Below are 20000 nucleotides of genomic sequence, written 5' to 3'. Positions count from 1 at the left end.
CCTGTGTGAGCGACGCAGGTGCGCTGGTATATTACAGCTGCGCAGTGATGCACAGCCAGGTCAAACATGTGTGTTATAACATGCCTCGCTGACCTGCGGAAATGGTGAGAGAGAGAGAGAGAGAGAGAGAGAGAGAGAGAGAGAGAGAGAGAGAGAGAGAGAGAGAGAGAGAGAGAGAGAGAGAGAGAGAGAGAGAGAGAGGGGTAATTAATAGGTCAAGTACTTTCACTGTCTGGGGCGGCGTAGAGCCATATGAGCGACCAGGTGAGAGGGGGTGTGAATGTGTGTGTGTGTATGTACTCACCTAATTATGTTTGGTTCACCTAGTTGTGCTTGCGGGGGTTGAGCTTTGGCTCTTTGGTCCCGCCTCTCAACCCGTCAATCAACAGGTGTACAGGTTCCTGATTGTGTGCAATCAGGTCCACACAGGTTCCTGTACTCACTTATTTGTGCTTGCGGGGCTCTGGCTCTTTGGTCCCGCCTCTCAACTGTCAATCAACTGGTGTACAGATTCCTGAGCCTACTGGGCTCTATCATATCTACATTTAAAACTGTGTATGGAGTCAGCCTCCACCACATCACTGCCTAATGCATTCCACTTGTTAACTATTCTGACACTGAAAAAGTTCTTTCTAACGTCCCTGTGGCTCATGTGGGTACTCAGTTTCCACCTGTGATCCCTTGTTCGCGTACCACCAGTGTTGAATAGTTTATCCTTGTTTACCCGGTCGATTCCCCCTGAGGATTTTGTAGGTTGTGATCATGTCTCCCCTTACTCTTCTGTCTTCCAGTGTCGTAAGGTGCATTTCCCGCAGCCTTTCCTCGTAACTCATGCCTCTTAGTTCTGGGACTAGTCTAGTAGCATACCTCTGAACTTTTTCCAGCTTCGTCTTGTGCTTGACAAAGTACGGGCTCCATGCTGGGGCTGCATACTCCAGGATTGGTCTTACATATGTGGTATACAAGATTCTGAATGATTCCTTACACAGGTTCCTGAAGGGTGTTCTGATGTTAGCCAGCTCACTGTGTTTGTGTGTGTGCCTGCGTGTGTGTTTGTGTGTGTGTGTGCCTGCGTGTGCGTGTGCGTGTGAGTGAGTGTGTATACACACACCACAACAAGCCCAGTCATACCCCGCTGCTTTAGCCTATTTTCCGAAAGCCACAGTATAGCCTCTAGTCGGGCTTGTCCATAGCCAGCTTGAACCTAGGAAATGTGTGGTGTTTGGGTGATCTCTCAGGTGAGCGAGGGCCGAGGCCTTCCTGCCGTCCTCTGAGCCAAGGTACCCGTGTGCGGCGCCATCCCTGGAGCCCAGAGGTAAATATGTGACTACACGTCGTGGTGTCGTCGAGGGTAAACAACGGCACTTGAGCCTGTCCTCGAGGTCAGGCAAGAAAGTGTGACATTCTCTTATGCAAAGTTGTCACCTTTGTCTAGGTTAGTACGTCCGCCCTCTCCTTATCATTCACACAATTCCGATCTTTCTCTTCGTCTCTCTCTCTTCCCTGATTACTCTTTTTGATTATTGTCTTATCAGACGTTTCAATGTTTCTCTTGACTGTCGTGTGTGTGGGTGTGGCGTCCATACAGTCGTGTTGATGGTGACGGTGATGGTGGTGATGGTGACAGGTTTGCTCAAGCGTCTCCATCAGCCTAAACTTGGCGTACGGTACTTTCTCTTTCTCGTCTGTCTTTGGCCCTACTTAACACTACGTCACTAACAACGCCTTCTCTTTCACCTTCACTGTCACCGCCTCCACCATCACCTTCCCCTCCACACCCAACTCCTCCTCGACCTTCACTATCACCTCTACTATCATCTCCACTTTCACTATCACCTCCACCTTCACTATCACCTCTACTATCATCTCCACTTTCACTATCACCTCCACCTTCACTATCACCAGCTCCATCTTCACCTTGGAGCTAGCGCCACCACATGATGGTGATAGTCTACATAATGACACTAAATCAGTTGGTTGGACCAAGACCCAAGACTGTGGGAGCCAGGCTACAGAGGTGGGGACGACGACGGTGAGGGACCACGATGGTGAGGGACCACGACGGTGAGGGGCCACGACGGTGAGGGACCACGACGGTGAGGGACCAAGACGGTGAGTGACCACCACAGTGAGGTACAATGAGGGCGACGGTAAGGGACCACCACAGTGAGGTACAATGAGGACGACGGTGAGGAACCACCACAGTGAGGTACAATGAGGGCGACGGTGAGGGACCACCACAGTGAGGTACAATGAGGACGACGGTGAGGAACCACCACAGTGAGGTACAATGAGGGCGACGGTGAGGGACCACCACAGTGAGGTACAATGAGGGACGACGGTGAGGGACCACCACAGTGAGGTACAATGAGGGACGACGGTGAGGGACCACCACAGTGAGGTACAATGAGGACACCAAATGAGATAATAGAGTTCATTGTTGAGTAATGTTCCCCGTAGATCCCACTCAAGCGTGAGGGAGGAGGTAGAAACAGCCTCAGCTACTCTATCCCTTCCAGATGTATTTTATTGTATTTTATTGTATTCCAGATGTATTTTATTAAAAGCAATGTCAAGGACTGGTTCAACAGCCAAAGGAGGAAAGCAAAAGAGGCAACCAGAAAAACACAGAAAAAAAACTAGGAACGGAGGGCCATGGAGGTTATCTTCTTATCTTGAGGTTATCTTGAGATGATTTCGGGGCTTTAGTGTCCCCGCGGCCCGGTCCTCGACCAGGCCTCCACCCCCAGGAAGCAGCCCGTGACAGCTGACTAACTCCCAGGTACCTATTTACTGCTAGGTAACAGGGGCATTCAGGGTGAAAGAAACTTTGCCCATTTGTTTCTGCCTCGTGCGGGAATCGAACCCGCGCCACAGAATTACGAGTCCTGCGCGCTATCCACCAGGCTACGAGGCCCCTCGAGACCCAACCTTTCGTACCTATGACAAGGGGGTTACTAAAAATAAAACAGGAACTGAAGGCTGGGTTGGCTGCATTTTCCTAGATTGTCAGAAAGCATTTGATATACTGTATACTGTTCCTCGTGAAATGCTGGTGTTCAGGATGGAGAGGCGAGCAGGGATAATTTGGAAGATATTGAACTGGATAAGGGAGATAAGTTAGAGACGAGGGTTCAAGTTGGAGGAATGTGTCAATTGGAGTCCACTGAGGGTCGGTCATGGGGCTGGTAATACCTTAAGAGGGAGAGGGAGGGAGGGAAGGGAGGGAGAGGGAGAGGGAGGGAGGGAAGGGAGGGAGAGGGAGGGAGGGAAGGGAGGGAGAGGGAGAACACCAGAGGGAGGGAGGGAACTCAATTGAATTGAACTATCAGGGGAAAGCGCCAAGCCATTGTGACTATATAGCACTTGGAAGGAGTCAGGATAAGGATTTGGGATGGGACGGGGGTTCGGAAGGAATGGTGCCCCAACCACTTGGACGGTCGGGGATTGAACACAGACCTGCATGAAGCGAGACCGTCGCTCTACCATCCAGCCCAAGTGCTTGGGCAGGGAGGGAGCCCGTTCAGGTCAATGTTTGCACACGACACAAAACTAATGAGGAATCTAAAAAAAAATAGAGCAAAACTGCAGCAAGTTACAGGATGAGCTTCACAAACTTCAGGAGAGAGCAACAAAAAAAAATGGTTGCTAGAGTTCAATTTCATCAAGTGTAAAGTAATGAAGATGGGAAAGGGGGGGTAAGGAGCCCAGGAGGTATCTACGCCATCAGGGAAAGGCAACAGCAGGAGTCTGTGAGAGAGAAAAGGCTTTGGGAGTGATGTCCTCGTTCACCTTCAGATAGATGTTAACTATCTATCCAGCACCAACCATCCTCCTGTTTAGATAGTACTGTTTGTAACTATGTGGACCATCCTACATATATTGACACAATCGACAATTAGATAGTAGAGTTTGGTACTATTCACTATATAGTCAGGAAAAAAATAAATCTAAGAACAGAACTTAAATACTGCCAGGCCTACTATGGCATTTATATACACTATAGGTCTGGGCGTGCATTAGGCCTAATGATAGTTAAGTTAGGCTTATTAGAAATAAATACAAAACCTTTTCCAGGTTGTCCAAATTTAACAGTACCAAATTCTACTTTCTAATTGTCCATTAGGCCAGTACACATAAGACAGTACACATGGGTACTGTCTCAACACCAGGCTGGGCTGGTCACCACAATGTCACCACAACGTTCTTACAACGTTGTATCCGACAATTGCAACAATACTGAAAAAATCCCACAGGAGATTCGAACCTATGCGCTGGGTGAGTCCCAGATGCAGGCTCGAGTCGAGTAAGCTACGACATGGTCAAAAGAATTGCAACCTGGGTTACTACTGCCACCCTTGAGGATTCTTTTGATCATGTCGCGGCGTAGTGGTTTAGAGCGTGCATCTGGGAAACACCCAGCAGCGCAGAGGTTCGAATCTTCATCACGGCTCCTGTGGATTTTCTCACTGATGTATCACGATAATGTGATTTCTGCGTGTAGTGAGAATAATGGCGTGGTTAGGTTGTGTGTTGGGTAGGGGGGGAGGGGGGCGTGCAGGTTCTGAGAGAGGCGACGTGTCGTGCAGGGTCTGGGAGAGACGACGTGTCGTCCAGGTTCAGGGAGAGGCGACGTGTCGTGCAGGGTCTGGGAGAGGCGACGTGTCGTGCAGGGTCTGGGAGAGGCGACGTGTCGTGCAGGGTCTGGGAGAGACGACGTGTCGTCCAGGTTCAGGGAGAGGCGACGTGTCGTGCAGGGTCTGGGAGAGACGACGTGTCGTGCAGGGTCTGGGAGAGACGACGTGTCGTCCAGGTTCTGGGAGAGGCGACGTGTCGTCCAGGTTCAGGGAGAGGCGACGTGTCGTCCAGGTTCAGGGAGAGGCGACGTGTCGTCCAGGTTCAGGGAGAGGCGACGTGTCGTGCAGGGTCTGGGAGAGACGACGTGTCGTCCAGGTTCTGGGAGAGGCGACGTGTCGTCCAGGTTCAGGGAGAGGCGACGTGTCGTCCAGGTTCAGGGAGAGGCGACGTGTCGTCCAGGTTCAGGGAGAGACGACGTGTCGTCCAGGTTCAGGGAGAGGCGACGTGTCGTGCAGGGTCTGGGAGAGACGACGTGTCGTCCAGGTTCTGGGAGAGGCGACGTGTCGTCCAGGTTCTGGGAGAGGCGACGTGTCGTCCAGGTTCAGGGAGAGGCGACGTGTCGTCCAGGTTCAGGGAGAGGCGACGTGTCGTGCAGGGTCTGGGAGAGGCGACGTGTCGTGCAGGTTCAGGGAGAGGCGACGTGTCGTCCAGGTTCTGGGAGAGACGACGTGTCGTCCAGGTTCAGGGAGAGGCGACGTGTCGTGCAGGGTCTGGGAGAGACGACGAGATAGTTCCCTCCCTCCGTTCATCCCGTAAGTTCTATCTGGAGAAAGCGCCAAGCCATTACGACTATATAACACTTGGAAGGGGTCAGAATAAGGATTTGGGATGGGACAGGGGAAAGGAATGGTGCCCAACCACTTGGACGGTCGGGAATTGAACGTCGACCTGCATGAAGCGAGACCGTCGCTCAACCGCCCAGCCCAAGTGGTTAGGAAAGGATGATAGTGAAGGAAGGATGGTTGGGTAAAGGAGAATGAGAGGGAAGAAGGGAGAGAGAGAGAGAGAGAGAGAGAGAGAGAGAGAGAGAGAGAGAGAGAGAGAGAGAGAGAGACCCAGAGGCACTGACGGGTGCCTCCATCTTGTATGTGGTATACAAAGTTCTGCATGATTCCTTACACAAGTTGCTAAAGGCAGTTGTTGTGTTGGGTCAACCTGGCATACGCCGCTGATGATATCCTTTTGATGTGGGCTTCAGGGGGTCAGGTGTGGCGTGTGGTCAACCCCCAGATCCTTCGCTCTCTGATTTTTAAGGGATTTCATCTCCCAGATGCTGCCTTATGTCCAGCCTCCTGCTCTCTGCACCTATTTGCATTACTTTATGGGAGTGACTACCATATGGTGGTTGGGCTGGACGGTAGAGCGACGGTCTCGCTTCATGCAAGTCGGCGTTCAATCCCCTCCTCCCCCGACCGTCCAAGTGGTTGGGCACTATTCCTTTTCCTTCGTCCCTTTTCATCCTGATCCCCTTAAAAGTGCCATATAGTCGTTCCATCCTGATAGGGAGGGAACTATCTTTCCTGATAGTTCCGTTTCTTCCCCCCTACTTTACATTTGCTTGAGTTAAACTCTAGTAGCCAGTTGTTGAACTGTTCCTTCAGTTTGTTTAGGTCATCTGGTAGTCTCTTTCTATCTTTTATCTTAATCCTTATAATTGTTACATCTGCAAACATTGAGAGGAATGTGTCTCTCCTCTATGGAGAATTGTTTACGTATATCAGAAACAGAATAGATACGAGTAAAGAATCCTGTGGGGCTCCACTGGTGACATCTTGACATTCTGAAGTCTCACCCCTTACATTAATTGTTTTCTGTTGCCTAGGTACTCCCTCATCCACTTACCAGATATTCCTCCCTGCTTCTCCAGCTTTTGCACCAACATCTCATGGGTACTGTGTCAAGGGCTTTCTGACAGTCCAAAAATATGCAGTCTGTCCATCATTCTTTCCTGTCTAATTTGTATCGTCCCGTCATAGAACTCTCTTAAACCTATGATGCAGGTTCTACCATTCCTGTACTCGTGTGAGTGTGTTACAAAGTTCCTTCTGTCCAGATATGCTACTAGTTTTTTCTTCTGCTCTTCTCCACTACCTTAGATGGTTTACAAGTTTGGGACACTGGCCTGTCGTACAGTGCCTCATGCCTGTCACCCTTTTTGTGTATTGGAACCATTTTAGCTGTCTCCCAACTTTCTGGTAGGTCTCTTGTTTCCAGTGATCTATTATACATCATAGAGAGTGACACACTTAGTGCTTCTGCTCCCTCTTTTATAGTACATGGTGAGATTCTGTCAAGTCCAACATCCTTTGTCACGTTCATTTTCTGTGTTAGATAGAGGGTTCCATGCTGGGACTGCATACTTAAGGGTTATTCTCACGTACGTTTTGATGAGTCCGTGTCCCCGAAGGCAGCCAAGACGTGTGGGGACAGTTTGGCTGGTGCTGCCAACGGTATATACTGCTGATGAGTGCCTCTGGGACGCTGCAACACCGACAGTTTGGACCGTATTAATTAAAATGTCCTCTCACTATTCCAATCCTCATAACAGTTAGTGTTCTGAAGCCATTTCCACGCCCCCGCCGGAGGCTGTCTCAGTCCGCTGTTCTCATTCCTTAGTTTGGTAATTATTGGATAATTATGTTATCTGGTGTAATATTCTTTTGTTTCAACGAGAGAGAGAGAGAGGGAGGGAGGGAGAGAGAGTGAGGGAGAGGGAGGGAGGGGAGCTGTATTAATCAACATTGAGCTGTCAGTCTTGCCATAGTACAATTGTCTTATGCTTTGAAAGTTGCCAGAGATTGTATTTATATATAATTTGAGTGAACGTGTTTGCCATGGGTTTATATATGACTTTCCAATATTATTTATCGTATGTATTATCATTAGTGCTAGTTGTCGTGGTAGTTATCGTGGTAGTAGTCGTGGTAGTTATCGTGGTAGTTGTCGTGGTAGTTATCGTGGTAGTTGTCGTGGTAGTTATCGTGGTAGTTGTCGTGGTAGTTATCGTGGTAGTTGTCGTGGTAGTTATCGTGGTAGTTGTCGTGGTAGTTGAAACATGATATTTGTGTGCCAGGTGTAGACGATATTGTTGTGACGAGAGCACAGTGAGTGCCTGCCACCGGCCCCAATACAGTGTCATTGTACCCGAACATAAATATGGGTCAAGGTACAGCAGGCTGAGCCAGCTGGTAATTGTCTTGCTTGAGTTATTACCTCAAGATTATAACAGGTCAATTAATCAGCTCGGTCACGGACTCCCACAACATTTAATTTGAATGTCGTCGACCTTCTGCCTTCTCCCCTTTTGTTTCCTTCTACTTCCTTCTCCTCCTTCAAGTCTCCCCCTTTCCTCCCACTCTAATACGTCCTTTCTCCTCCAGGTGGCAGTCGTGACCCTTGACTCCGTGACTCACACCTGTAAAAACCACTTGAATCGGACGTGGCCTGAATTCAATTACTCACTGACTCAGATCTTACCCTCGGGGATCTCCACTTCGGGGACGTCCAGAGAAACACCGCCGCCAGCTGACGTAGGTCATGGCGTTCAACTCAGTGAGTCGTACCACGCTAGACCACAGTTGTTAGGAGAACTAGTGCGGTAATTCAAAGGACGTGATTGGTGGGAGAAGGGCGGGAGTGGCATCACTGAAGGAGAGACTGAACTGGTACTCTCGCTAGATGTGGCGCGTCCGCTCACCGGTGCTGGAGGACAAGTGAGCGCCAGAATTTAATTTTTGGCGCCAATATTTCCTGGAGCACTCAATCCAGGATCTGTTCACCAAGTGTTCACCAGGTGTACACCAGCCGTTCACGAGCTGTTCACGAGCTGTTCACGAGCTGTTCACTAGGTGTTCTCCAGGCGTTCATCAGGTGTTCACCAGCCGTTCACACACATCGGTTAACATTATGGCGCTGGAGAATATACAGAAAACAGGTTAGGAGCTGTGTACGCCTATAATCAGAGGCGGACACAGCTCCTAAGAACCTGAGAGCCTAAGAGCCTCATAGAGAGCCTAGGCGTACTAGGCTCTGTACGCCTAGTCTCTATGAGCCACTTCACCCTCGATACAATCCTCAGTGCATCTCATAACTCTAACGTCGCTTATCTGTTCTTTCCCCTCTAGTACTGAGATTCTGAGTGAGATTTAAAACCTTTTGAACATCCCGCGCCAGAGTGTTAAACAGTCTCCACGGCTTGTTGCCTTCTGGTGGTAATTAGATAATTAAGAAGTGGTGGGTGTGGAGGACCCGCTGGAGTGTGTGGTGGTGAGGGCTTATTGCATGATATTATTCCCCTCACTCCCGCGTGCAACACAAAATACAGATCAGAGAAGTTGGTTTGTTGTTGGGCCCATACCAGCCTCTGGAGCGCCATCAAACACACCATCACAATATACTTTACCTCTCAACACAGACTAAAATGAACTAGGAATATACATCGAGATGAGGGGTATATACACACACCTATGTGTATATATGACGGGTGTCACGAAGACAGAGAGAGAGAGAGAGAGAGAGAGAGAGAGAGAGAGAGAGAGAGAGAGAGAGAGAGAGAGAGAGAGAGAGAGAGAGTGGGTGTACTCACTACACATGTAGAGGGAGGGATTACACACGTCCTCGAAGTGCATAACTGCGCAGTCCCTGGGGGCGGCGGCGCACTGCTTCCAGTAGCAGGTTATCTGCAGGAGGAGGAGGACAGGTCAGCGCCCGGAGGCTCACTTGTAACATCAACCTTTGAATCATCCGTACAGGGATCTCGTGAGAAATTGAAGTAGATTACTTTCATTTTAAGTATTGGTTCATGACACTTTTATATGAGCATTCATGTGTGGGTCCAAGAGGCAGTGTTTATATGTGTAATTGTTGAGTATATTGACTTAAGTGGTGACAAAGAAATGATGTTGTATTGATAGATGCAGGATGTATTGAGTGACAGGATGTATTGAGTGATAGGATGTATTGAGTGATAGGATGTATTGAGTGATAGGATGTATTGATATGACTGGCTTATCCTAACAGACTGGGTCATCACTACAGTGACTCATCACAGACTGGCTCATCACTACAGTGACTCATCACTACAGTGACTCATCACAGCCTGACTCATCACTACAGTGACTCATCACAGACCGACTCATCACTACAGTGACTCGTCACCACAGTGACTCATCACAGACCGACTCATCACTACAGTGACTCGTCACCACAGGTACTCATCACAAACCGACTCATCACCAACAGTCATCGGCACAAGCTGCAACGTTCAAAGGGCTTCAATTGCAGAAATTTACCCTGTCAATATTTGCGGCCAACTGGCTGATTGCTTCCGCTGGAAATGAGTAATTAAGCCCTGGAAGAGTGGAAGAAGGGGGCTCTCGGCCTTGGGAGGCGGGGCTCTGGATAGAGTTCTTAGAGGAGCGGGGCTCTGGATAGAGTTCTTAGAGGAGCGGGGCTCTGGATAGAGTTCTTAGAGGAGCGGGGCTCTAGATAGAGTTCTTACAGGAGCGGGGCTCTAGATAGAGTTCTTACAGGAGCGGGGCTCTAGATAGAGTTCTTAGAGGAGCGGGGCTCTGGATAGAGTTCTTAGAGGAGCGGGGCTCTGGATAGAGTTCTTAGAGGAGCGGGGCTCTGGATAGAGTTCTTAGAGGAGCGGGGCTCTGGATAGAGTTCTTAGAGGAGCGGGGCTCTGCATAGAGTTCTTAGAGGAGCGGGGCTCTGGATAGAGCTTTTGGAAAGCGGAGCTCAGGATAGAGCTCTTGGGGGGGGGGGCGGGGTTCAACATGGTAGAACTCTCTCATGTCTAGTTCTAAAGGTCTAAATTTTCCTGTCATGCAGTCTTCTAAACCTTATTTTTCTAAACTTCTAAACTAATCTTCTAAACCTTTTATTTTTTTTATTTGTATTCATATCCTGTTATTATTGTTGAATAGTTTACTATTTAACTGACTGACTATTTTTTGCCGTAGAAATCTATTATTTGCAATGTTGCAATAACCAGACTAGCAATGGAAGACATATGTGCTCACATGTGCTCACATGTGCTCACATGTGCTCATATGTGCTCACAAGTCACCTATACTAACGTAAACAAATATTTTTTTCTTAGAACCAAACCCAGACCATACAAGTTTGGTTCAAGTTTCGCCTGAAACAAGGAGTATGAGGCGTCATTCACATTGACGCCTCATACTTGTTAATGGTATCATGGTTATGAGGCGAGTGTGAGGTGAGGTGTGTGAGGGGGTGGGTGAGAGGCAGGTGTGTGACACGAGGAGTGTGGATGAGAGGCACGTGTGTGTGCGACAGGAGGCAGGTATAAGGAGAGGCACACACATACCTGACTCTGATAGCAGATGCAGTAGTGACAGGGGTGGTCGCGTGGGATGGCCGTCTCGCTGGGGTAAACTGTGTCCCCCACTCGACACCCGCCCCGGGTCTCTGTGCCTGTCGGAGTAACACGCTATTAGTTATCATGTCACTTCTGTGGTTATCAGGTCACTGTTGTGGTTATCATGTCACTGTTGTGGTTATCAGGTCACTGCTGTGGTTATCAGGTCACTGTTGTGGTTATCAGGTCACTGCTGTGGTTATCAGGTCACTGCTGTGGTTATCAGGTCACTGCTGTGGTTATCAGGTCACTGCTGTGGTTATCAGGTGGTTATTACCGCTTACCTGTAGTTGTGTAAGTACTAATAAGCAAGATCATCACAGAAGAAGTACACCTCTGCAGTTGACTGCTAAGAGTGAAGAGAGGCGAGGACATCATGAAACTGCTCGACTGCTTCATCAAGACTCATGGCGTCCTTGTTAGACGGTTTGCTCCGTGCAATGTTGCGTGTCAACTCTTGCAACAACAACGGGTACTAGTGAACACACAGCAATAACAATGGCGTGACATGTCACTGAGAGACTCATTAACACGTCTTGAACATAATTGCAATGCATTATACCGGATTACGTTGCATTGTATGCAGTGTGCATCGTGATTCATGATTCCCACGCTGATGAGGATCAGGTCCGTATATGGCCACCCACCACCTGCCGCCCACCCAGCCACCCACCCACCCACCTACCGCCCACCCACCCAGCACCCAGCCACCCACCTCCGCGTCCTGTACCATCTAAGGCATCATCGACGCCCGCCCCACCTGCCCAGCCCCGCACCCTGGCGCCCGGTACTAGTGCCATGAAAGATGGAAAAGATGGCTGGACGTCTGTAGCCTCGCGCGTCGCTACGCACGCCACCTACGCTGTTCCCAGGCCAGCGTAAACCAGGTCAGCGTAGGCGTTGCTCTCCCTTCCCCCCACCCCCCCCCACATACACACGCCAAGTCTGCACCATGTCCGCAGGCGCGCTGCTGCATAACCCACCGCCTGCGCCGCTACGTATTTCCGCCCCCGGCGTGCGTTTGACGTCGTGTACGGCGTTGGCAGCCACGGCACCTTGCTCCGGGTCACCTCACTCACAGGTCAGGGGTCAGCACACTTTCCCCTCAAATACCTTCACCGTTCTCCTCCCTCCCTCCCTCCCTCTCTCTCTCTCTCCCCCTTCCTCCCTCTTCCTCTTTCCCCATACCCTAATTTGGCTTGTTTCCCATTTGCCGTCACTTGACCTTCGTTACCCCTACACCTTTCCCTTTTGTGATATATATGTCTTCCCTTCTCTCTCAGCCTCGACCTTCTGAGTGAACGGGACAGCCTGAGACCTTCCTGCGATACTTTCTCTCTCTCTCTCTCTCTCTCTCTCTCTCTCTCTCTCTCTCTCTCTCTCTCTCTCTCTCTCTCTCTCTCTCTCTCTCTCTCTCTCTCTCTCTCTCTCTCTCCCTCCCCCTCCCCCCCCAGCGTGTACCTCCACAGCTGACCCTGACAGTATGATAGAGGATCACACCATAGTAACAGGCACCGGCCTGCCTCACCAGTCCCCTAAGCTACACCCCACCACCACAGCACACATCTCCACCACCGCCCTCACATACACCCCACACCACCACCACAGCCCACACATACACCCCACACCTCCACCACACACGCCACCAGCCACTTGACAACCTCACAATCCACCGGACTCCAACGGGCCTATTGGATGATGCGAGGCCGCTCCTAGGTACATCAGGTCGTTCACTGGTATATGTGTGTGTGTGGTTGGCTGGCTGGACCTCCACTTGGAGCCAGCCAGCAGCCTCACGCTGCTCTTCCTAGGGTTATCTTGAGGTTATCTTGAGATGATTTCGAGGCTTTAGTGTCCCCGCGGCCCGGTCCTCGACCAGGGCTCCACCCCCAGGAAGCAGTCCGTGACAGCTGACTAACACCCAGGTACCTATTTTACTGCTAGGTAACAGGGGCATAGGGTGAAAGAAACTTTTGCCCATTGTTTCTTGCATTGATCCTGTGGTCCCGGGATTGAACCCGGGACCACAGGATCACAAGTCCAGCGTGCTGTCCGCTCGGCCGACCGGCTCCACCTGGTACCTGTTCCACCTTTACTATTTTTGTGTTGATATAGTTACTCCTTCCTCTTGTCCTCCTCTTGTCCAACCACTTGGGCTGGAAGGTAGAGCGACGGTCTCGCGTCATGCAGGTCGGTGTTCAATCCCCGATCGTCCTCAAGTGGTTGGGCACCATTCCTTCCACCCTCCCCTTCCCCGTCCCATCCCTAATCCTTATCCTGATCCCTTCCCAGTGCTATATAGTCCTTCCTTCCTTCCTTCCTTCCTTCCTTCCTTCCTTCCTTCCTTCCTTCCTTCCTTCCTTCCTTCCCTTCCTCCCTCTTCTTTCCTTCAGTAGTGACACACTGACCTCGTCTTGTCACACCCTTTCATACATTTGAATACATAACCTTGCTCTCCCTCACTGTACGCCTTTCTCTAGAATTTAAATTCAATTCTTTTTTTTCCAAGAAGTATTTCTGGTGAATAAAGATCAAGAAAGATTAATTTACACGTTGTAGTAAAAGCCAAGAGCATGAGGAAAGGTCACTACTGCTACACGAAACAATAGTGTTGGATAAGTTTAGAGTGAGGAGAGAGAAGAGCAGAGTAGGGTTATTGATCTATAGATAGATATATAGGTACCTATAGATATATACCTATAGATATATATAGGTATAGAGTATGGGAGTTGGGTTATAGATCTCTGGAACACGTTACCCGCTGACGTTTGGACTGTTTCAACTACGTGCGGATTGTTGTTTACCTAAATTTAGGTTCAGTTACAGTCCCGCTCCTGTGGCAGGTATGTCCACTACGGGCTCACCATAGCCCGTGCTACTTGCCCCGCTCCTGTGGCAGGTATGTCTACTACGGGCTCACCATAGCCCGTGCTACTTGTCCCGCTCCTGTGGCAGGTATGTCCACTACGGGCTCACCATAGCCCGTGCTACTTGTCCCGCTCCTGTGGCAGGTATGTCCACTACGGGCTCACCATAGCCCGTGCTACTTGCCCCGCTCCTGTGGCAGGTATGTCTACTACGGGCTCACCATAGCCCGTGCTACTTGTCCCGCTCCTGTGGCAGGTATGTCCACTACGGGCTCACCATAGCCCGTGCTACTTGTCCCGCTCCTGTGGCAGGTATGTCTACTACGGGCTCACCATAGCCCGTGCTACTTTGGAATTTTTGTTCTAAGTAGCTGAATCTAAAACAACAACAACAACCTAAATTTACACGCACAGACTCACACGCGTGTGTGTGTACTCACCTAGTTGTGCTTGCGGGGGTTGAGCTCTGGCTCTTTGGTCCCGCCTCTCAACTGTCAATCAACAGGTGTACAGGTTCCTGAGCCTATTGGGCTCTATCATATCTACACTTGAAACTGTGTATGGAGTCAGCCTCCACCACATCACTTCCTAATGCATTCCATTTACTAACTACTCTGACACTAAAAAAGTTCTTTCTAATATCTCTGTGGCTCATTTGGGCACTCAGTTTCCACCTGTGTCCCCTAGTGCGTGTGCCCCTTGTGTTAAACAGCCTGTCTTTATCAACCCTGTCGATTCCCTTGAGAATCTTGAATGTGGTGATCATATTCCCCCTAACTCTTCTGTCTTCCAACGAAGTGAGGTTCAATTCCCGTAGTCTCTCCTCGTAGCTCATACCTCTCAGCTCGGGTACTAGTCTGGTGGCTAACCTTTGAACCTTTTCCAGTTTAGTCTTATGCTTGACTACTCCATGCTGGAGCCGCATACTCCAGGATTGGTCTGACATATGTGGTATATAATGTTCTGAAAGATTCCTTACACAAGTTTCTAAAGGCCGTTCTTATGTTAGCCAACCTGGCATATGCTGCTGATGTTATCCTCTTGATATGAGCTTCAGGGGACAGGTCTGGCGTGATATCAACCCCCAGGTCTTTCTCTCTCTCGGACTCTTGAAGTATTTCATCTCCCAAGTGATACCTTGTATCTGGTCTCCTGCTTCCTACCCCTATGTGTGTGCGTGTGTGTGTGTGTGCACGCGCGTCAGGGCAGACCAGGAGCCCGGAGTATTAACATAATGGCCTTATAGAGTAGGACAGCGGCGTCTCCCAGCGACTGGTGGCTGCCACCTTCGTTGGCCAGTTATGGAAGAGCACACTGTGTTGGCACGCGGAGGGCAGCGGCACGCGGAGGGCAGCGGCACGCGGAGGGCAGCGGCACGCGGAGGGCAGCAGCACACGGAGGGCAGCGGCACGCGGAGGGCAGCAGCACACGGAGGGCAGCGGCACGCGGAGGGCAGCAGCACACGGAGGGCAGCGGCACACAGAGGGCAGCAGCACACGGAGGGCAGCGGCACACGGAGGGCAGCGGCACGCGGAGGGCAGCGGCACACAGAGGGCAGCGGCACGCGGAGGGCAGCGGCACACGGAGGGCAGCGGCACGCGGAGGGCAGCGGCACGCGGAGGGCAGCGGCACGCGGAGGGCAGCGGCACGCGGAGGGCAGCAGCACACGGAGGGCAGCGGCACGCGGAGGGCAGCAGCACACGGAGGGCAGCGGCACGCGGAGGGCAGCAGCACACGGAGGGCAGCGGCACACAGAGGGCAGCGGCACGCGGAGGGCAGCGGCACGCGGAGGGCAGCGGCACGCGGAGGGCAGCGGCACGCGGAGGGCAGCGGCACGCGGAGGGCAGCAGCACACGGAGGGCAGCGGCACGCGGAGGGCAGCAGCACACGGAGGGCAGCGGCACACAGAGGGCAGCAGCACACGGAGGGCAGCGGCACACAGAGGGCAGCAGCACACAAAGTCACCACAATCCACCGACCCATCATAGGAACCCTCAATAGAGCCTAAATAAAAAGTTACAATCCATTTCCTATATGTACCCTTGTTTTCCCTTAAACTCTCCGCAAATGTCATCTTAAATATGACAGGAATCAATATTTACCCGCAGAATATATGTATAGAACACCAACCTCCCCGAAGAACACTGCGAAGAACATATTACATTCACCTTGTGTTGGCTAGACAAACACGAAGGCTGGAACCTGGATCCTGGAACCCTCTATTGAAGACAGGATCCAGGAACTCTTGAAAACAGTATCCTGGAACCCTTGAAAACAGGATCCTGGAACCCTTGAAAACAGGAGAAAGACTGGTGTTGAGGGCGGGAATGAGACAGGGGAGAAAGCCAGAACCTGGTAGGGAGGGGGGGAGAGGGCTGCCTTACACCCGCCGGCAGCACCCTCCGTGTAATTGGGTGTCGCCCCGCACGGTTTTTGCGTGTGCCTTACGGTAACACCCCTTGGCATCCTGCTCCTCCTCCTGCCCGCACACACACACACACACACACACACACACACACACACACACACACACACACACACACACACACACACACACACACACACACACACCTCTTCCTCCATTTCCCTCTTCCCCCTTTCTGCCCCAATGCCCACACCTACCCTTGAGTTCCCCCTGACTAATACAACCTCCCTCCCATTCTCACTATCCATGTTCCACCTGCCCCTCTTCCCCCCACCCCCCCCTCTATCCTTCTCTCCCCAACCTCTCAACCTTTATCTGCCTCCCAACCTTACGCTACCTCTCAACCCCTCTATGCCTATCAGATCCTTCCTAATCTTCAGACCTAGTATGCCCTTCCTACTCCAGACCAGGCCCTACCCCAGACCCTCCTACCTACCTTCCTTGATGCCCAGCCCCCATTCGCCCCCCAAGCACCCCTCCCGATCCCTTTCACCCCCCAGACACCCCTCAGATCCCCTCAGATCCCCAGAGAAAGGGCGAACTCTGGTACCAGAGTTTTCATGAAGAATCTCAAGATTTGGTACACCAATGATGATGGGGTATCTAATAAAGCAGAAGAGATAACAGAAAGAGTGAGTGAGGCAGATCCTGACATAGTTGCAATTGTGGAAACTAAAATAAATGACATGATCACAGATGCAATCTTTCCAGAGGGCTACCAGGTGATAAGAAAAGAGAGGACACAGAGACAGGGAGGGGGAGTGGCACTCCTAATAAAGCGGAAATGGAAGTTTGAAGACCTGGGAAAAAGGTCACCATTGCTGGAAGAAAGCAAATGTCGTACCGATTTTCAAGAAAGGCGATAGGGAGGAGGCACTTAACTATAGACCCGTATCACTGACAAGCATCCCCTGTAAAATACTTGAAAGAATAATTAGGCTACGACTGGTTGCATACCTGGAGAACGTTAGGTTTGTGAACAAACATCAACATGGGTTCTGGAAAGGGAAATCGTGCCTAACAAACCTTTTGGAATTCTATGATAAAATAACGAGGATAAGACAGGAAAGAGATGGTTGGGCAGACTGTATATTTCTGGACTGCCAAAAAGCCTTTGATACAGAACCGCACATGAGACTGCTGTTCAAACTCAAAGAGGCTGGCGGGGGTGGGAGGAAAGGTCCTAGCATGGATAAGGAACTACCTAACAGGAAGGAGCCAAAGAGTTACAGTAAGGGGCGAGAAGTCGGACTGGCGAACAGTAACGAGTGGAGTACTACAAGGATCGGTGCTGGGACCAATTCTATTTCTTGTATATGTTAACGACATGTTTACAGGCGTAGAGTCCTACATGTCGATGTTCGCAGATGACGCAAAGTTGATGAGAAGAGTTGTGATAGATGAGGATTCCAGGATCCTCCAAGAGGACCTGAACAGGTTGCAGAGATGGTCAGAGAAATGGCTACTGGAGTTCAACACAAGCAAATGTAAAGTTATGGAAATGGGACTAGGAGATAGGAGACCAAAGGGACAGTACACAATGAAGGGGAACAGCCTACCTGTGACGACGCGAGAAAGAGACCTAGGCGTGGACGTAACACCTAATCTATCTCCTGAAGCACATATAAATAGGATAACGACAGTAGTGTACGCTACACTGGCAAAAGTTAGAACGTCATTTAGAAACCTAAGTAAGGAGGCATTTAGGGCGCTTTAGCATGCCTACGTGAGGCCAGTCTTAGAGTATACCGCCTCATCATGGAGTCCCCCATCTGAAGAAGCATATAAGGAAACTGAAAAAGGTTCAGAGGTTTGCAACGAGACTCGGCCCAGAGTTACGAGGGATGGGGTATGAGGAGCGCCTGAAGGAACTGTGCCTTACGACACTAGAAAGAAGAAGGAAGAGGGGAGGGACATGATAGGAACGTATAAAATACTCAGGGGGATTAACAGAGTGGACATAGACGAAATGTTCACACGGAATAGTAACAGAACGAAGGGACATGGATGGAAGCTGGAAACTCAGATGAGTCATAGGGATGTTAGGAAGTTTTCTTTTAGCGTGAGTGTAGTGGGAAAATGGAATGCACTTCAGGAACAGGTTGTGGAAGCAAATACTATTCATAATTTTAAACTAGGTATGATAGGCAAATAGGACTGGAGTCAGTGCTATAAACAACCGATGCTCGAAAGGCGGGATCCAAGAGTCAATGCTCGATCCTGCAGACACAAATAGGTGAGTACACACACACACACACACACACACACACACACACACACACACACACACACAAGAATTACACACAAAAAAAAGTCTTGCTTTATTCTTGCAAGAATAAAGTTACCGGAAACAATGGCAAGCAACTTTCCATTCCATGTGAAAGATAACTGAAAGGAGCTTACACCGTCACGGCTTACATCTTGCCTCCTTAACCTGCCAGAACAAGGACTCATCAACCATTTACGTGACCATGTGCGAAACATGTACATCTTTCCTCAATCATGGCGGCTAATTCTGTATTTATTAAACAGTTGATGAGCTTGGAAGCGCTGCGAGGGTGTTCTTGAACCTTTGCTATTGATGCCTCGGGTTGTTTCAGGAAAGATGTAAAGGTTTCGTGAGTGGACACACACTCCTTGGTGAATCCTGGACCAATGAGCACAATAAGACCTGGAGAGAATAAAATATGTATCGAACATGCCCAGGAAGAGGGGGCGGGGATATCAGGGGAAAAGGGCAAGCCATTACGACTATATAGCACTATCTTCTTGAGATGATTTCGGGGCTTTTTAGTGTCCCCGCGGCCCGGTCCTCGACCAGGCCTCCACCCCCAGGAAGCAGCCCGTGACAGCTGACTAACACCCAGGTACCTATTTTACTGCTAGGTAACAGGGGTATAGGGTGAAAGAAACTCTGCCCATTGTTTCTCGCCGGCGCCTGGGATCGAATCCAGGACAACAGGATCACGAGTCCAGCGTGCTGTCCGCTCGGCCGACCGGCTCCCATAAAAAGGGTCAGGATAAGGATTTGGAATGGGATGGAAAGGAATGGTGTCCAACCACTTGGATGGTCGGGGATTGAACGCTGATCTGCTTGACGCGAGACCGTCGCTCTTCCGTCCACCCCAAGAGGTTGGACAGACCTGGAGAGAGGATCCCACAGGACTACAAGAATGGATCTTCCAGGACAAGGTGAGGGGTCTTCCAGGACAAGGTGAGGGATCTTCCAGGACAAGGTGAGGGATCTTCCAGGACAAGGTGGGGGGGGGTCTTCCAGGACAAGGTGGGGGTCTTCCAGGACAAGGTGAGGGATCTTCCAGGACAAGGTGGGGATCTTCCAGAACAAGGTGGGGGTCTTCCAGAACAAGGTGGGGGTCTTCCAGAACAAGGTGGGGGTCTTCCAGAACAAGGTGGGGGTCTTCCAGGACAAGGTGAGGGATCTTCCAGGACAAGGTGGGGATCTTCCAGAACAAGGTGGGGATCTTCCAGAACAAGGTGGGGGTCTTCCAGAACAAGGTGGGGGGTCTTCCAGGACAAGGTGGGGATCTTCCAGGACAATGTGGGGATCTTCCAGGACAAGGTGGGGGGGGGGTCTTCCAGGACAAGGTGGGGGTCTTCCAGGACAAGGTGGGGGTCTTCCAGAACAAGGTGAGGGATCTTCCAGGACAAGGTGGGGGTCTTC

General features: G+C 50.6%; 1 protein-coding gene across 2 annotated transcripts in view; it reads right to left on the bottom strand.

The window, feature by feature from the left end:
- The window catches only part of LOC123751110 (uncharacterized), a 78254-nt gene that overhangs the window by 33563 nt on the left and 24691 nt on the right, over positions 1-20000 (bottom strand). For both annotated transcript variants that reach the window (XM_069322051.1, XM_069322050.1), the window contains exons 4-5: positions 10976-11082; positions 9224-9317 (exon numbers count right to left, since the gene is read on the bottom strand). In XM_069322051.1, the coding sequence (XP_069178152.1) occupies positions 9224-9317; positions 10976-11082 (201 nt within the window). The remainder of the gene's footprint in view (positions 1-9223; positions 9318-10975; positions 11083-20000) is intronic.

This window comes from Procambarus clarkii, chromosome 10, assembly GCF_040958095.1.
Source record: "Procambarus clarkii isolate CNS0578487 chromosome 10, FALCON_Pclarkii_2.0, whole genome shotgun sequence".
NCBI classification, from domain to species: Eukaryota; Metazoa; Arthropoda; class Malacostraca; order Decapoda; family Cambaridae; genus Procambarus; species Procambarus clarkii.
The sequence above is the reverse complement of the archived record's forward strand: the minus strand, read 5'-3'. Positions and strand labels throughout refer to the sequence as shown.